Consider the following 17,607-nt stretch of genomic DNA (forward strand, 5'->3'; position numbering starts at 1 on the left):
TGAACCTAGACCTGATCTTAGATCTGACCAACTGCACACACCCCAGATCATAGACTACCACCACAGGCTTCTACAGTAGGCACCAAGCATGATGTCTGCATCACTTCATCTGCATCTCTTCTGATTCCCCTTCACTCTGGAACAGGATCAGTCTGGACTCATCAGACCACATGACCTTCTTCCAATGGTCCCAAGTCCAATCATCTTATGATGACTGCAAAGCCATTCGGTCCCTTAAGTTTCTTCACATATTTCATGATGAAATCTTCTTACTTTCACAATTATAGTCCTGAGTTCTACTGCTGTTTTTCTTCCATTTGTTTCATAAACCATTTAGGTGATGACGATCATTTAGGATCACATTTCTTCCTGGAAGATGATGGTTCCCCATCATCATTCCAGTTTTTAATGAAACATCTGACAGTTTTTAACCTAGTTTTAGTAGTTTCTGCATCTCCTTAAACGTTTTGTCTGTTTGATGTTAATGATTTGATCCCTCTTTGTTTAAGAAAGGAGAAGCTGTGCATTGCATCAGTTGGGGTTAAATAGCTTGTTGCAGCTGAAACATCATCATCCATTTGCTTAGTTCAATCCAGGCAGCGACTTTCTTTTGGCCGCAACAAAAGAATCTCATTAGAGTCCAATCTGACCCGTACTCTCCAACAGTATTTTACTTTTCAACTTTGTTATGAGACACATTTTAGTTGAGGATTAGTACTTTAAATAAAAAAGATATATGGGTAAGATACACACAATGGCATGGTTATGTGAGACTGGGAATGGGTAAAGGGGCTGTTTTTTAAAGGTAATAAATATTTCAGTAAGTGATAATTGTTGTGTAATTAGTGAATTACAGTGAACTGTAAAGAGCTAAATGCATTTATGTTTTTCTTTTGTATTTTAACTCACAGGTGAAGTTCTTACTATTTCAGGCCAGTGACACGCATCCAAATGACACATCATCTGGATTAAAATGTCAAATAAATACAATGTATTTGTTGTCTGAATGTGAATAATACTGAATGTAAAGAACCTATTTGCAGCAGGTTTAATGGGCTTTTCTTATTTTCTATTCCTGTGAAGCTTGTGATGCATTAAACGCACTGTTGTACATACAGAAAACTATCCAGTGTTTATACATGTAGATGTGCAACCATGTATATGCACAAATAAAACAAGTTAGATTGTCATGAAAATGTGTTTTTCATTCTCACCTGAATGCAGCAAAGTTTTTCACATGTACTCAGCTGTGGAAGCCTGGTTCTGATGCCATCTGGGAAATTATTATTAATATTTAGAGCATGAATAAAACAGTTACAGAAGTGCTAAATGTCCACAAAGAGACCTCAAACAACTTTTTCATGTCAACCAGTGGACTTGAATGACTGTGGTGGAAAATGTAAATCATGTTACAATATCATAAAAGAGAAAACAACGGGCTCATCAGAGTGGTTCCCTTAAAACTGCATTTTGTACCATATAAAAACCTCTGGAGCCTGGATTCTACCTGAGTATCTGCCATGTATTCCCTTTTATATAACATTATAGATGCCCACCAACTCTTTGGAATTCAGGTCATAATATTTCAGCATTTAATGTATTTTTTTCCATTTCTCTTTCAGATTATTCTCAAACACTCCAACAGGATCCAAATAAGACAAACACATTGTGTTTTTCTGCTGTACACAGTGGCAGTAATGCAGACAGCAGGGTTAAACTGTCCACACAAATAAACTTCAATAGATATTTTCTAAAAAAGAAGAAAAAGTGACTTATTAGCTCAGATACAGACGATCAACATCGTTTGTATTTCATTTATTTAGTACCAAGATGCAGAGATGAAAAGACTGATTATAACTTCAAAAGAACGTCTACTGGTGACTCTCACATGACAACCAGAAGGCTTCAAAACCTGACATGTGAACTTTAAGTGTGAACGAACCATGAAAACCAGTGATTCATGCGTCATGACCCATGCAGCATGCTTCAAGTCAGAGTTGGCTTGAGAAATAACCTTCTGTAGGCAGCTCAGTTCAGATGAAGAGCTTTAGAAACTTACTTCATAAGTTCTGAGAGGGAATTTGGTGCTTTTAACTTCACAACATCCATCTGCATCTTAAAATACTGGAACCACCTCATTTCTGTGGAAAAGCCGGAATATCTGCAGTCATTTAACGTCTAAATACAGAATATAAGGAAAATTAGCCTCATCAGACCCGTTGCTTCTAATCTTCAGTCCACTTCTTGTATCATGTGAAATACATCGCTCTTTTCTCCGTTTCCCTTCCTTCGAGGGAGCGTAGGAAACGTTTTCCAGGAGCATTTTTTTAACTATATTGCTTAAAATCTGCTTCACATCCCAACTGCAGCTAATTATTTAAATGCTCTAAAAGACGTTGTCACCTGTGGAACAGACAGGACTGAAAAAACACCATCCAATCGTTTTAACCAACCAGTTCTAAACCATTGGATATGTCTATCAAACTGCCATTTGTCCCCCCTCCCAATCAGAAACTGGGAGCCCTTGTAAAGGCAACGCAGCGAGAGTCAGAGGTTGGCTAACTACATTAAATACAGGATAAACTTAAACGTAAGGGACATTAAGGCAGAAAAAGAGCTTAAAACTTTAGCAAAGGTTAGCGAACTGATGCTGCTCAGCGCTGGTGAACCTTCAAGAAGAAAACCTGCGTGTTTCTGTGCTTTGGAGGCGTGGCTTTGGGGAAGTGTGAAGTCTGGAGTCTGGACTTTTGAATCTTGTATTTTCCAGGATCTCCTACGCTGCCTTTCAACAAGGCGTCTTGACAGCCACGTTTCTATGGAGACCGTTCCTGATTAGGTTTCAGCCAACAGTCTTTGGATCAACTAAGGGTTCAGATGCGTTTCTCAGGTCCTGGTTCAGGTGTTTGCTGGATTTGTTCTTGTCTATGAGATCCCTTTAAGATCCTGCTCCTATAGACGTTTTCTTTAGGTCTGATTCTTCTTTGTTTGACTTCCACTTGTTCAAAATCTCTTTTCAAACCTTAAAGCTGGGGTAGGTAATGTTGGGGAGCTAGCATGATGTGAAAGTGGCGCCCTGTCTTGGCTCCTCCCCCTCTGGTTTTGCTCCTTGCGTGATCCAAGGCTCTTTTTTTTCCCCCTCCGCCAAGGATGTTGTGTTTTTCCGGCGTTTATCTGTTTGTGTTCAAGATAACTCAACGAGTTATGAACAGATTTTTATTCAAATTTTCAGGAGTTGTTGGAAATGTGAAAAGGAATAATTGTTTTAATTTTGGTGGTGATTCACCGTTTGGATCCAGGAATATTTTAAATGCCGTGGCGGATGTTTGTGCTCTCCAAGTGCTTTTCTAGTTCGCAGCTTTTTCCACCAACGAATTTCTCTTTCTCGGCTGTTTAGCGGGAGGAGGCAAATAAACCAATCCGGTTCGGGGAAATCCTTCCTGCATTTTCTCAACCGTGAAGAAGTTTACGAAATATAAGAAATGAACAACTTCAATTCGACCCGAACGTTTTGATTGGTTACAGATTTACAGTAAAATGAGTGGTCTAACTATAGTTTATATTGTTCATTTTTACAAATGTATAGACTACTATCAGGACAAGGAACCACTTCACCCAGAGTAAAAAAATGTATCTGAGGAACATTATCTACCCCAGCTTTAAAAGTAAAAAAAAAGAAACATTGTCTGCAGCTGATCGTCTTCACTAAATGTATTACGTCACATTAAAGTTTTAACATGTTAGGTTTTTGACTGCTGCAGATGTTTCCTTGATGTTTTACAGGGTTGAAGTTGAACATGATGAACCAGGATCGGTTTGTCTGAGCTCTAACATGAGCTCATGTAAACATGCAGATTAGGTGCAGAGTGTCCCATCACGGCTCTTCTTCGACGAGGTTGTGGAAGTTTGTCGAGTGGCCTGAGCATGATGGAAGAGCCTGCATCATGCTGAGTGTTTATGTACAATTTAATCCATTTACATGAATGTATCTATCATGATGTCACTGTTTACGTTTTTTGCTTAACATCTTAGCTGGATTATTATTTTTTTCAATAGTAGAGGAAAATACAGCTGTATACTCACAGTTCGCTGTAATGTTAAATTAAATCATGAAATGAAATCACGATTATGGATGCTGCATAAGGACCGAGTGTCTTTTTTATGTAAATAATCCCTTATTAATACAGTAACAGGGAGTACAAAGAATAGGTTGTCCATACAAAACCACATAGCGTGGAATGCTTGTTAGTGCACAATTTCCCAGTACTGATGGACATGGTAGACCTACTCTAACATCTAAGAAACTTTCGGTCTACTAAGATGTTTCAAACCCCTCTAGCGACTCTATTCTTCTGTAAAGACAAAACTACCAACACGAAATCTAGCCAAGGTTTTTGGTGGTATGAAAGACTTGTACTTTTTCAGACATCAACAAAGCAGAATTTATAATATAAATGTATTTTTTTTATTTGATTTAGTAGTCCACTAAAATCCAATAAAATTCAGGTAAACATTTTAAAGCTAAATATTTTATACACACACACACACACACACATTATATATATATATATAACATGTGTGTGTGTGTGTGTGTGTGTGGTCTTTACGCAGTTTTTTCTACTTTTCTTAATTTTCTTAAAAAGTTATTTCACAGATATAATAGCATAATTTTTTTCATGTTTTTGCACTTTAGTTTCCAAATGTCGCTTCTTTCATCTGATTTTCTCCAGTTTGAGTTAAATTATGAGAAAAACCAGCAAGACAAACACTGAAGGACTTCATCAGCGGATTCATTTTTACCAACTTTTATTTCACCCTTGAAGCTTTTGCTGCGCGTGCGGGACATGTGACCTGCTTTGACGCCCTGATTCCAGCCAATCACAAGCCGCGTGATTCACTGGAGGCGGGGCTTCGGTGGCAGCCTGATGCTTTTAATTCGTGTCTTTTTTCCATCAGCAGTTTATTTCTCATCCCTTATCGCTGTGTTTCTTTCTGACAATGGCCGGATCTTCTGGGAGTAACACCGCAGCGGAGCGCGTGGGATACATCACGCGAGTCCAGAGCTTCAGCGCGTGTCACCGACTCCACAGGTACCGGACCTCCTGGTGCTGTTCGGACCCGGTTCAGACCCGGTTGTAGTTTATGACGCTGCAAGCCGAGCAGCTGCGGTGGATAAATGAAACAACATGTTTGCAGTCGTTAAATCCCGAAATGTGGTCGGTTTTTACGTTGAAGCTCGCGCTGCTCTGATGCTGCAGTGATGAACCGCGAACAGGAAACGCGCCGTAAACAACAACAATAAGAACAACAAACAGCCACGAAACGGGGTGCAAAACGTTGCGTGTGTTCCTGTTTTACACCCGCAACACATACACAAACTAAAAGCAGTCACTTCGGCTCATTTTGGTAAGAATTTTCCTTTTTCCTGAAGTTTATGTCCGCCGTGAACGAATGGTGCGTTCACTTGCGCTCGGAATAATCATAGAAAAAAAGTATTTCCACTTAAATAGACAGAAATTAAACAAATAAAACATAATAATGCTATCTCCAGTATAATTCAGTTTTTTGTTTAATTTCTTACCAAGTTGGATACTTTCTACTTTAATTTAACTGCATGCAGTCTGCAAATATGGGTTGTTTATCATTTCACTATTTATAATTTCATTCAAATTATGCAACCACAACTTATTACTTAAATTTTGGTATGTTTAGTTTTATTTGTGGAAGTGGACAGCTAAACTGTTGTCATCATGTACTAGTGCTGAAAGTTGTGTGTGAGATGTACCTGAAGGCAACATCTGTCAATAAAGCCATGGCTCCATTTTTTTCTTTGTTTGCTTTGTAAAGTCAGACGTAAAGGACAAAGTGCATGAACCAGGCTTCAGTGACAGCTGCTTGTTTTGTTTCAGCATCCACCTGAGTGATGAGGAGAACCAGAAGGTTTACGGGAAATGCAACAATCCCAACGGTCACGGACACAACTACACAGGTTTGTTCTGCTGCTGCAGCATCGCTGTAAAACTGTAGCTGCCGTTTCTCATCCAGTCTCTTCTCATTTCCCTCCACAGTGGAGGTGACTGTACGAGGGAAGGTGAGTATCAGTCGGGTATTTGGATGAAACGTTCAAGTCCTCCTTATTTATCAGGAAAATGCTAGTACCAGATGACCTGACCTGCATCAGGAGGACTTTAACCCACAACTTCTGTATGTACATTTGCAGATTGATGGTGTAACTGGGATGGTTATGAACCTGACAGACCTAAAGAAATGTATTGAGGTAAGAATCTTAAACTTGCTGATGTTTTATAAATCAGAGGAGAAATGCAGGGCGGAGTGTTTGCATACATTGTTTAATGAAATCAAGTGGAAAAAAAACCATCTCCATTAAACGCAGCAGTGAGTTTCCTTCTGTAATGCAGGAAGAAAACCTCTCGAAATCGAAGCTAACACGGAGGCTTGGTGCAGCTGACAGTTTCATGCAGGAATCCTCCATCCTGGTCCTCCAGAGCCGGAGTCCTGCAGGTTTTCCAAGTGTCCCTGCTGCAACACACTTGGTTCAAATCAGTGTGTATTCAGCAAGTGTATTCGCTTTTATCCAAAGCGACTTACAGTTGTGTTCATATGTATTCATCCCCTTTCATTAAAGAAAAGGCTGAACTTACAACAATCACTCAAATAACTGGAGACTTAAAAAAGGAACAAGAACTAAAAATGAGCAAAAATATAATTTAGTAATATAAGACTGTTTTTCATTTAATTGAGTTGAAGAAAGAAAAAGAAAAACAAAAAAACCAAACTGGTCCTGGACAAATTAGAGACTTTTCTGTTGAACAGTGGGACAAAATACCTGTCAACAGGTGCAGAAGTCTGACTGAGAGGAACAGAAAACACCTGACTGGAGCGGAAACATTAAAGGAGTTTTCAACTAAATATTAGTTTATGAGTGATGTAATATGTAATAAATTATCTTATTTGTTAGCTTTTTAAAAAAAAAAAAAAAAAAATTTCTATTGAACCAGAATTAGAAAATAACGATTTTCATAAAATTTTTATTTATTATTACTTTAGTCAATTTCAGCTTATTTTACAGGCAGCTGTTTTTTTTCCTTCTTTAATGAATAAATATGAGCACATCTGTACATATGAGTGAGAACAACACAAGCATGAAATAAAAAACTCGAGCACATCGTAGGAAGGTGTTGGTGGACTGTCCAGTTGGACGCATGTCCTTCCATGAAGTGCTGCAGGCTTCATGTTACAGTAAAATTTAATCCTTTGTTTTATATTATAAAAAAAAGGAAAAAGCCTCAGATTACGCCAGGAACAAAACCAGAGGGGGAGGAGCCAAGACAAGGTGCCTCTTTCCCATCATGCTCGCTGTCCAACATTACCCAGCGCAGCTTTAAAATGGATCCAGTATTCTCTGGTTTTTACTAACTGGTTCTGCCTCCTACAGGAAGTTATCATGATTCCTCTGGACCATAAAAACCTGGATAAGGACGTCCCGTACTTCTCCACTGTCGTCAGGTATGAAGCGTTCCAGACTGACTTTGTTCCAACGGTGCTGGTCCTCAACCAGCTTTTTCTTCTCGCTTTCAGTACGACAGAAAATGTGGCGGTTTACATTTGGGACAACATGGCGAAGATCCTTCCCGCCAACCTGCTCTACGAGATCAGGATTCACGAGACGGATAAAAACATTGTTGTCTATCGAGGGGAGTAAAGGACCAGGAGATGAATGTTTGTTTGCTTTAGTTGCTCCAAAAGTGCCGTTAATCGTTGTTTATGTAGCTTCAGGTGATCCCAGACAGATTCAACACGTAAACTCTCACCTCTCACTTCCACCGAACGCGTCGCGGCTTCATGCTGATGGTAGCAGCTCCGGTCAGTCAGAGCAGCTCCACCAGCTGCGTCTCTGAACCACGTAGGTCCAGATCGGAGCGGATCGATGAGGCGGGAAGTCAGTCGATGAAAAGCAAAGTGGATCTGGTTTTTTCACAAGTAAAAGACGGCTTGTCCAGACTTTAGGTCACATTTTACTCTGAAACATCAACATTTCCTCATTACGGCATCAAACCATCAGGTTAGAGAGGGTCTCCCTTCATACTGACACCGTGGACAGCGAGACGTTTGTCGAGGAGGTGGAAAGCTGCACCGCTACGACACACATCACTACTGTAGAGACATAAAGAACACGCGCAGGAGACCGGGTCGGACCGGACCAATACCTGCTGGTTCATGTTTCTTTTAAAAGCCCAAAAGTCACCAACTTTCACACGCCGACGCAATCTTCATGCTGTTCAGTGTACTGAGAATCCAACTACGACAGGCGTTCCGCTACGAAAACATTCCTGCTGTCTGCCAGCTGAGCTGCTCCACAACACTTCCTCTGCGCTCCACGTTCAGTGGAACTCTGTCATTCATACATTCCAAGGTTTATATCACATATCCATGTTTATGTTGAACATTTTATTTGATCTGAAGTTTTGTGCAGTTTAAACGAAGCAGGACGTCTCACTGCTGTTTGACGCTTTCACGGAGGTAAGAGACTTATTTACCAAAGTTGTTGGATACTAAAAAGTTCTTTTACTTGTTATTAATTTCAGAATAAATATTTTAAAATGAGTACTATTTAATAAACCTGAGAAATTCCCCTAAAAATGAAAAATAAGAGGCGGTTCTGAGTGGCGTCGGCCCAGTTCGCATCAGCAGCAAGTCGTCGCTGAGGAGTGTTTTATGTTAAACCTGTCAGAAATGAGTGTGTGGACACCTAGTTTCCTGGGTCTGAACCACAGAAATGCTGATTTTTCCATCTATATGTCTGTTTTATGTTAAACGTGTGCTGCAGTGCAAACAAATAAAACTGGATTTAAAACTTCACTGAATGATTTATTCATTCTGTCTTTAGACGTCTGTTTACACACCTTCCCACCAGGTTGGCTTTGATTCTTCGTCCTGCTCTTCGCTGATCTGTTGAATGTAGAAAACTAAACGTCTACATTTGAACTGTTTCCTATTTTTCCAGCTCCGTCCCAGTTTACATACGTAGGGGAGCTTTACTGGGCCCAGTTCTAGTAACGAGCTGCTCCTGGTGGAGACGAACCTTTTCTGTTTCACCACACCCCATTCCTCCTCCGCAGCAGTTTAAAACACTACTGAAAACACCTTTTTTTTCTTTTTGGCCTTTAGTTATAGTTAGACAAAGTTGTCTTTTTCTTTTTAAACTCTTTTACTTTCTTATTTTTTTTCATTTAATTATTTGACGATTTCCTCTCATCTCTTCTCAGTTATATTGCCGGATGTTTTACTGGTCACGCTGCGCAGCATTTGGCTTGTAATATGCTTTAGAAGTTAATTTGACTCACGGTTTTATCAGCTGTTGATAAGTGGTGACTAACACTGAGAGATCAGAGATCACGAGTGTCCAGCTCGGCCTTCCTGCCCTTTTATTTTCAGGAATTCCTCTGGATTAGATGGAAAACATGCCAATCCCCTTCAGTCTTTTGGGGATCATTAGGCCTCATTCACCAACATCTTCTAAGGAATTTTCTTTATTCCTACAGTCTCTGGAAAACTAAACTGTTCACACCTTTGCTCAGACTGATGAAGACTGGTCTTTACTGGTGGCATCTGTGTTGGTATTCTGACTTTTCCCACTTTGCAAACAAGAACACGCTTAACTTGGATATGATGCCATTCCCAGATCCGACCTCCAAGTCAAAGCAAACGCGTCATAAGTTCATAAAACAAAACGGGAAGTATGTTTAGTTTATACTGCTGCAACAAAGAAATAAGTATAAATGTTTTATTTTGAAGAATTTTTCACATTATTTCTGCTTTTTTTATTTCAGTAACCTTTCTGCCTGTCTCTGCTTGTAATCAAATATTTAGTGATTTTTTTTTTCCTAAACACAGTAAAATTTGTGAGAATAATTTAATTCACATTAACCTTCACCTTTAATCACCTCATGCAAATAAAATCTAATCATTAATTAAACCTGAGTCCCTGATTGATTTTAACCACTAGAGGGCGACATGTCACTTCGGAGAGTAACGAGGGTTCAGCTGCAGGATTTATACAATCTGCAAGGAAATTATGGACAATGGAGCTGAGTTTTCATGCTAGGCAGAGTTAGTTATGTCAGACAGTTTGGCCCTTGTGAAAAAAACACTGTTTAATCTAATTTTCTTCCTTTCACTCTACAACACGTTTCCCAGCTGTTTCTACACATAAATCCCATCATGGGGAAACAGGTAGTGTGATATATGAAGTCGGTTTTGTCTGCTACAGAATGTAAAGCTGCTGTATCTCCACCGCGGCAGCAGGCAGGTAGTCTGTCTTCCTGACAAAGCAGACATATTTCATCTGATTCACAAGGTGCAACTGTGAAATGATGCAACTGTGCTGCCGTCTCTATGGGGTTTGGAAAATGGACGTATTTCTGCTCTAGACACTGTCATTGTTCCGTTTGCAGCCTGTAAGATTTTGAACTCTGATCAGTTTCTTTTTTCCAGATTTGACTGTTTTTCTATCAGATTTCCCAATTTTCACAATTCTTTCTATTCCACATTTCACTGCACCAGCGAGCAGAATGGTCAGACTGGTTGGAGATGATAGAAAGACAACAGGAAGTCAAGTAAGCACTGGTTCTAACCAAGATCTGCAGAACTAAATCTCAGTTTTAACAGTGAGGATCACTGCTCTAAATCTTGCAGGATAGTAGTTCTGAGGACTGGACTCAGGATCCTCTCAAGTAAAGAGGAATAAACACAGGTTCCAACCAAGATATGCAGAACATCATCTCTGAACACGTCCAGCCTGGAAGCAGATGGTCTCCAGCAGCAGAAGACCACAGCGGGTTCCCTCCTGTCAGTAAGAACAGGAAACTGAGGCTACAATTCACACAGACTCACCAGAACTGGACAATAGAAGATGGAGAAACGTTGCTGGTCTGATGAGTCTCCAGTTCAGCTCCACATTCACATGGTAGGATCAGAATCTGCTGGAAACATCATGACAACATGGATCCATCCTGCCGTCAGGATCAAGGCTTCAGGCTGCTGCTGGTGTGATGGTGGGGGGAGGTTTTCTTGTCCCACTTTGGTCCCCTTAGTACCAGCATGACATGGTTTAACCAGCACAGCCTACCTGAGTCCTGCTGCTGACCATGTCCATCCCTTTCTGAGCACAGTGGAGCATCTTCTGATGGAAACTTCCAGCAGGATGATGCACCATGTCACAAAGCTCACATCATCTCCAGCTGCTTTCTTCATCATGATGATGAGTTCACTGTCCTCCAACGGCCTCCGCAGTCACCAGATCTCAGTCCAACAGAGCAGCTTTATTTGTATAGCGCCACTTCACAACAATGTCGTCTCAGGGCACTTCACAGACACATCATTTCAAGCCAGTTTATTAATAGCCGAGCTAATAGAAACCAACTTATTGTATCAAATCATGACTTCGATCCAATCCCCCATCCTGAGCTGCACAAGGCGACAGTGGGAAGGAAAAAACTTCCTTTTAACAGGAAGAAACCCTCCAGCAGAACCCGGCTCAGGGAGGGCAGCCATCTGCCTCGACTGGTTGGGGTGGAGACGACAGGAAAGACAGATCAACATGTTAAGCAGCTTTTATTCAGGAAGACCTGCGGAAAAAGGAGAAATATGTTAGAGATGGCATTACTGTCATGTATTTAAACATTAGGGAAAAGGAGCCATGTACTTCTCAGTGCATCCGGTAATGTCCCCATTGCTACATGAGTAATGGTTGGCTAGACTACCCATAACTATAAGAGCAAAGAGCAGAACCTGGACAGTTGGGTCTCGTACATGCAGACTCCAACTCAGGAGATGCTCATATCCTAACTATAAGAATCATGAAAAAGGAAGGTTTTCAGCTTGATCTTAAAGGTGTGGAGGGAGTCTACCTCCAGAACCCACGGTGGGAGCTGGTTCCATAAGAGAGGAGCCTGATAGCTAAAGGAAAATCCTCCCATAGTTCTCTTTGAGACTCTAGGAACCACCAGTAAACCTGCAGTCTGAGAGCAAAGTGCTCTATTTGGAATATATGGAACTATAAGATCTCTTATGTACAATGGAGCTTGGTCATGGAGAGCTTTATATGTGATGATGTGGTGGAACGGGAGATTTTCATCATGATGTGCAGCAACTGTGTGATGCTTCATGTCAACATGTTGTTAAATCTCTGACACCAAGATAAAGACAGTTTTATAGGAATGGTCTAACAAGGAGGATAAAGTGGACAATGACTGTATATCTTCAGACCAAACTGAAAGTCTTGAGACAAATGTTGTCTCACAAATAGGAGTATAAATAAATGTTTGTCTCTTAGCTGATTAAGACAAGTCCCAGGATTCTTCTTTCTTTTGCTCCAAGGCAAAAATTTACTCTTGAAAGTCCACAGTTTTACCATAAATCTACATTTATGTATCAATAATCAATAATAACATGTTTATAATGCTCTAAACCCACATCCCAACCCTGTCAGTGACGTTGACTACGTCTTAGATTTGTCTGCAGGCGTCTCTGACTCTGATGCTGTGAAAATTTCCTACTGTTATTCATCCATCCTTCTTTTATTCTGCCTTTCTTTCTCCTCTCTGACTGGATTCCACCAGATGCAGCTGTTTCGTATTCTGGAGAAGACGTTTCGTTCCCTCTTTAATTCAGATTTACGTCTCTCTGGAGCGTTTCAGAAGCAGCCTGTCGGTAGGAGCTGCTTTCAGTCAGATAAAATCATGTAAATCAGTGAGATTTTATAACTTGCTTCCACACCATCATCTCTTAAATCTCCAGCAGTTCATCCTCTTGCATCATCCTCTTCTCTTTGTACAGCTAAATTATAAGAGGTCAGTTTCTGTGTGTCAGCAGCTGATCGTCTCATTATGCGTGGTTGAGATCTTCTCCCCGGTTGACTTCTGGCCTGATGACTCCTGTTTTATCAGTGTAGTGAAATAATTAATGATTACAACATGTTGTATAGCAAAACTATCTGGATGTTTTACTCCTGTGTCGCAGTCTGCTTTGCAGCTCCATCAACAAAAGACCAGGGCGCTCATTTATCACCCCTACACAGAAATGACTATCAAATTCCATCTGACAAATAAATTTAAAATATTCTTTACCCATTGGGCCCCTTTAAAACACTGCATTCTTTGTTTTTGGGTACCAAAATGCTACCCCACATAAAAGTGTCATAAAAATGTCAAATCACATTTTTTTCCCACATTTTTAACTTCAGATCTTCTCAAACACTTCGGACCTAAGCATATATGTAGTTTATTTTCACCGAAATTGCATATATTTGGGTATTTTTGCCTTTTATGTTATAAGAAAACCTTGATTTTTCTTCAATGGGAAAACCAAAAAAATGTGTTTTTTCCAAAAATAAGGTGCAAACTGGAATATTTGACAAGAGGTTGTTACAGCCTTGACTTGGCTGTCAGTTGGCTGTTGGGAAAACAAATAACACGAATAGACATGAGGCTGCTTCATGGTACAAAAATGACTAACAAGCTTATTTACCATCTTGACACTGACCATCAGTACATTCCACAGAGTTACAGCAAGCTTTTATGCCCTTCTGCTGCCAATGATTTGAGAGAGCAGCTCTTTGACGTGGGGCTACAATACCAAAACCACAAAAATGAACCCATGTCGATTACTACAAAACCCACAAAGCATAAATATTTACATATACATCTATACATGTCTATACATAATTCAATAACTATCTTTGCGTTATACTTTGTGTAAAATTTAAATTGATCTTTGTTTCTTCCCCTCTCCTTGTTCACAAGGTCTGCTCCACCAGCCCTGAAGCAGGTAATTTAGTTCCCGCTTTAGTTCCCGTGCCCTGCCAAGCAGACATGAGGTACACATTCCCATTAGCTGTTAAACTTTTAAATGTACGCATTTGAAACTTGAACACAGTCAAATGTTTCAAAAAGTTTTAAATCTACAAATACTAATTAAAATTCTCTTCATGGGGGAAGGATGTCCAATATTCAACGTTGAACATTTCAAAAACCAATCAATTAGTGTGCTTACTTCTTGCCATCATTTACTTAACATCTGTATCAATTATTAAGCAGTGATTGGTGATGGAACCACACATCTCCATCACATAGGTCAATAATCAGTAAGAAACTTGGAGGCTGAGCCATTTTTACTTTTGGAGATATGAGTATTTGTCACCTCCGCCAAAGAGGTTATGTTTTCCCCGGTGTTTGTCTGTTTGTGTTCAAGATAACTTAAAAAAGTTATGGATGGATTTTTATTAAATTTTCAGGAGTTGTTGGAAATGTGAAAAGGAAGAACTGATTTAATTTTGGTGGTGATCCAGAAAACCGTTTGGATCTAGAAACTTTTTAAAGGCCTTGGTGGAGGTTTGCGCTCTCTGAGTGCTTTTCTAGTTGAAAATATAGATATTCTTTGCGTTCGAGTATCAAAACGGTACCCCACATAAAAGTGTCATAAAAATCACAAACCTAATTTTTTTTTTTTATACTATTTATATTTTTTAAAAATATAAATATTTTTAGACCTCTCCAGTAACTGCAGACCTGGGCATATGCGTAGTTTTATGTATTATATTTTCAGAATTGTTATGTTTGAATGTCTATTTGTCATTTAAAAAAAAAAAAGATTTTTTTCCAATTATAAAACCATAAAATATGATTTTTTACAAAAACATAATGCAAACTGGAATATTTGATATGAGGTTATTACAGCCTTGTATATCTATCTTCTATCTCCAGCCTATCTATAACTGATGAGAACATTCATTTTTGGGCATTATTAATCTTGAAGATAAGAGAATATCTTGAAAACAGCTGACCTTTCAGGTCAGGTACCAAAACAGTATAAAAAGTGCTTTTAAAAATGTCAAATGTATTTTTTTTTTACACATCTGATCTGTTCAACAACTTTGGACCAGATCACGAGTAGTTTATTGCATTTATGTTTTTTAAAATGTACTTATATGACTTTTTTTTCCACGTCCTTTATGCGATGAGAACTCCAGTTGAACTTTCAATCAAAACACAATAAATATACAAGAAGTCTACAACGTCACATTTTCATTTGTAACACAAGTTGCAAATCATCTTTTTTTTTTTTTTGTCTTGTCCAGCATTTAAGCAAGCAGACTGATGTTCCGGATGCTGTGTTCTGCTGAGCAAATTTATTTTGCCAAGGGGAACTTTTATAGATGTAATGATCCCCTTGTATTTCTTGATTCTTATTTTATTTTTCTATTTGCTTTGGATAATAGTTAACTATTATTAACTATTATTACTAACTAACTATTAAATAGTTAATAGTTAGTTACAGAGTTTATGCTGCATGGACCTGACCGGAAAGGACAGGAAAGGGGCAGAAAGAGAACAGAAAAGAGAACATAAAAAACAAAAAGAGATCAATGCATACACGTATATGCACATACATACCCACCTACATATATATGTATATACACTCGCACATACAGTATATACATACATACATATATATATAGATAGATATACATACATACATACATATATATATACACACAAACATACATACATATACATACATATACACATACATATCCATGCACATACATACAGACATATACATACATACATATGTACACACACATACCCACCCACACACATAAATATATACACCCACACAAGCCAACTCTAGATTCATGGTCCCTGTGGAGAACAAAACCATTGACAATCATGAGGACCAGAAACTAGCAAGTTAAATAAAAAAGACAGAAAGAGAGGTACCTGCTGTAAACTTGCTGGACGACTCAGTGACTGTGACACATGCAGAACATTTAGAGTGGAACGTGTTCAGAGAAGAGTGATCATGCCAATGTGACCCCGCCCGCCTACAGCTAGAGGAAGGCCAGGAGAACCCAGAGACCCGGGTAACCGACAGTCCCCTCCAGGCACAGACCCCAACCACCCCACTCCGGAGCCAGCTATGTATCCGCCCAGGAAGTGGCGAAGGAGGTCCCCAATCAGAGTCCCCCGCAGTCAGGGGGAACAGGCCCCAGCAGGCCCAGGCCGGCAAGGGCCGATCCCACCGGGCACCGGCCACCCAGGGCAGACAGAGCGCAGGCCCCAGGGCCCCAAGAGCCCGAGAGCAGCCCCCCGCCCCCGCAGGCAGAGGGTACAGCCCACACCGACGGAGGACCAGGATCCCCAGACCGCCACCTAGCGGCAGCCAGGTCGCACCCCAGTGCGCCAGCTGCGCTCCCCGGGTACAGGACACCACCCCCCCACCACCAAACCACACACACATAAACATGCATACCCTCCCTCCCCCAACACGCACTCCCCTCTCAGCCCCCATCCACACACCCCTCCGCAATCCACACACATCTCCCATCACACACACAACCCCACCCCACCTCTACTCACTCACCCATACCAAGTCACACAAACCCCAACCGACCCCGCCCCCACACACGCTCACACCCCGCCACCCCATCCCTCTACTTCTACCCGACCACACATGCCCCACCAAACACCCCTCCACCACCCACAGCCCCCCCACAGACACCCTCACTCCTCCAACACAGGCACACCCCATTACATACAACCCACCCACCAACATACCCCTCCACACACACACACACACATATCTACTCATCCGCACACATCCCTATCCCCTCACCCCCCTACCCACCTATATCCCCAACCCTAATCCCCCCCCAGCCACCGCATCATCCATCTGTAACCCCATACACCCACTCCCACACATCCTCACCTCACCCCTCCATCATGTCCCATGTGAGATACCTCAGAGGGGGCAGAGGACAGGATGGCCCCGATCAGGGCCCCCATAATTACCGCCCACCACTCCCAGCGTCCCCCCCACCACTCCACAGATGCAGCTGACCCAGCACCCCCCCAGGGCCGGCGACAACCCTCCTACAGCCAGGCCAGCACAGACTTAGGTCTAATGGATGGCACTCTTCCCCCACCCGTACCCCCCCCCCCAGTAAAGCCCCGAGAATAGGGGCATGAGAGGACCCTATCGCCCCTGCCTCCCCCCCGCTTATGACTGATTGTGAAGTATGTATTAGTTGCAATTAAAATTGAGGGAAGTGCCCACCATACACCGCACGCCCTTCCCCCTAATCATGTGAGTTGTCAGTGTTTTGGTGTTTGGTGTCTAAGTGTAATTAAAACTGGGAGGTGAGCCGAGGCTGGGTGCAGCGATCAAGACCACCTTGATGGCCTTTCTCACCACCCAGCGCCACGTGCACACCTCCCAATACCCTGCCTGTGTGTGATGGGGAGCAGGGAGGAAGAGGGGTCGAGGGATTTAAGTCTGGAGGAGAGTGAGCTTTCCTCCAGAAGGTGAGCCGCCCGCGGCACTGGGCATGCCCCCTACTCCCAGGGCCCCCCAAGGACCAGGACAAGCCAGGGACAGCCATCCCCGTAACCAGAGCCTTCGGCGAATCTAACCAGAGAGTCATCACCGACCCAAGAGGGGACCAACTCACCACACGCAGAAGGGGGGCATGAGGACAAAGAAGAGGAGGGGCGGCAGAAGGGGAATCCCAGACCGATTGTCCACCGCCCC

The 17,607-nt window shown here is 41.4% G+C and overlaps 1 protein-coding gene across 2 annotated transcripts; it reads left to right on the plus strand.

Annotated features, from left to right (window-relative positions):
- Nucleotides 1–4,923: 4,923 nt before the first annotated feature.
- pts (6-pyruvoyltetrahydropterin synthase) lies at nt 4,924–8,839 on the plus strand. 2 transcript variants are annotated; one of them, XM_079261253.1, is made up of 6 exons: nt 4,924–5,087; nt 5,907–5,986; nt 6,066–6,088; nt 6,218–6,274; nt 7,454–7,524; nt 7,597–8,839. In XM_079261253.1, the coding sequence occupies exons 1-6, from the start codon at nt 4,996–4,998 to the stop codon at nt 7,718–7,720; spliced, it is 447 nt and encodes a 148-aa protein (XP_079117379.1). In that variant the 5' UTR covers nt 4,924–4,995; the 3' UTR covers nt 7,721–8,839. The 2 variants fall into 2 exon arrangements, with proteins under 2 accessions (XP_079117379.1, XP_079117378.1); XM_079261252.1 differs by lacking the exon at nt 7,597–8,839 and having other exon boundaries at nt 6,417–7,458.
- Nucleotides 8,840–17,607: the final 8,768 nt, after the last annotated feature.

This window comes from Telmatherina bonti (genome assembly GCF_933228915.1).
Source record: "Telmatherina bonti genome assembly, chromosome: 21".
Taxonomy (NCBI): domain Eukaryota; kingdom Metazoa; phylum Chordata; class Actinopteri; order Atheriniformes; family Telmatherinidae; genus Telmatherina; species Telmatherina bonti.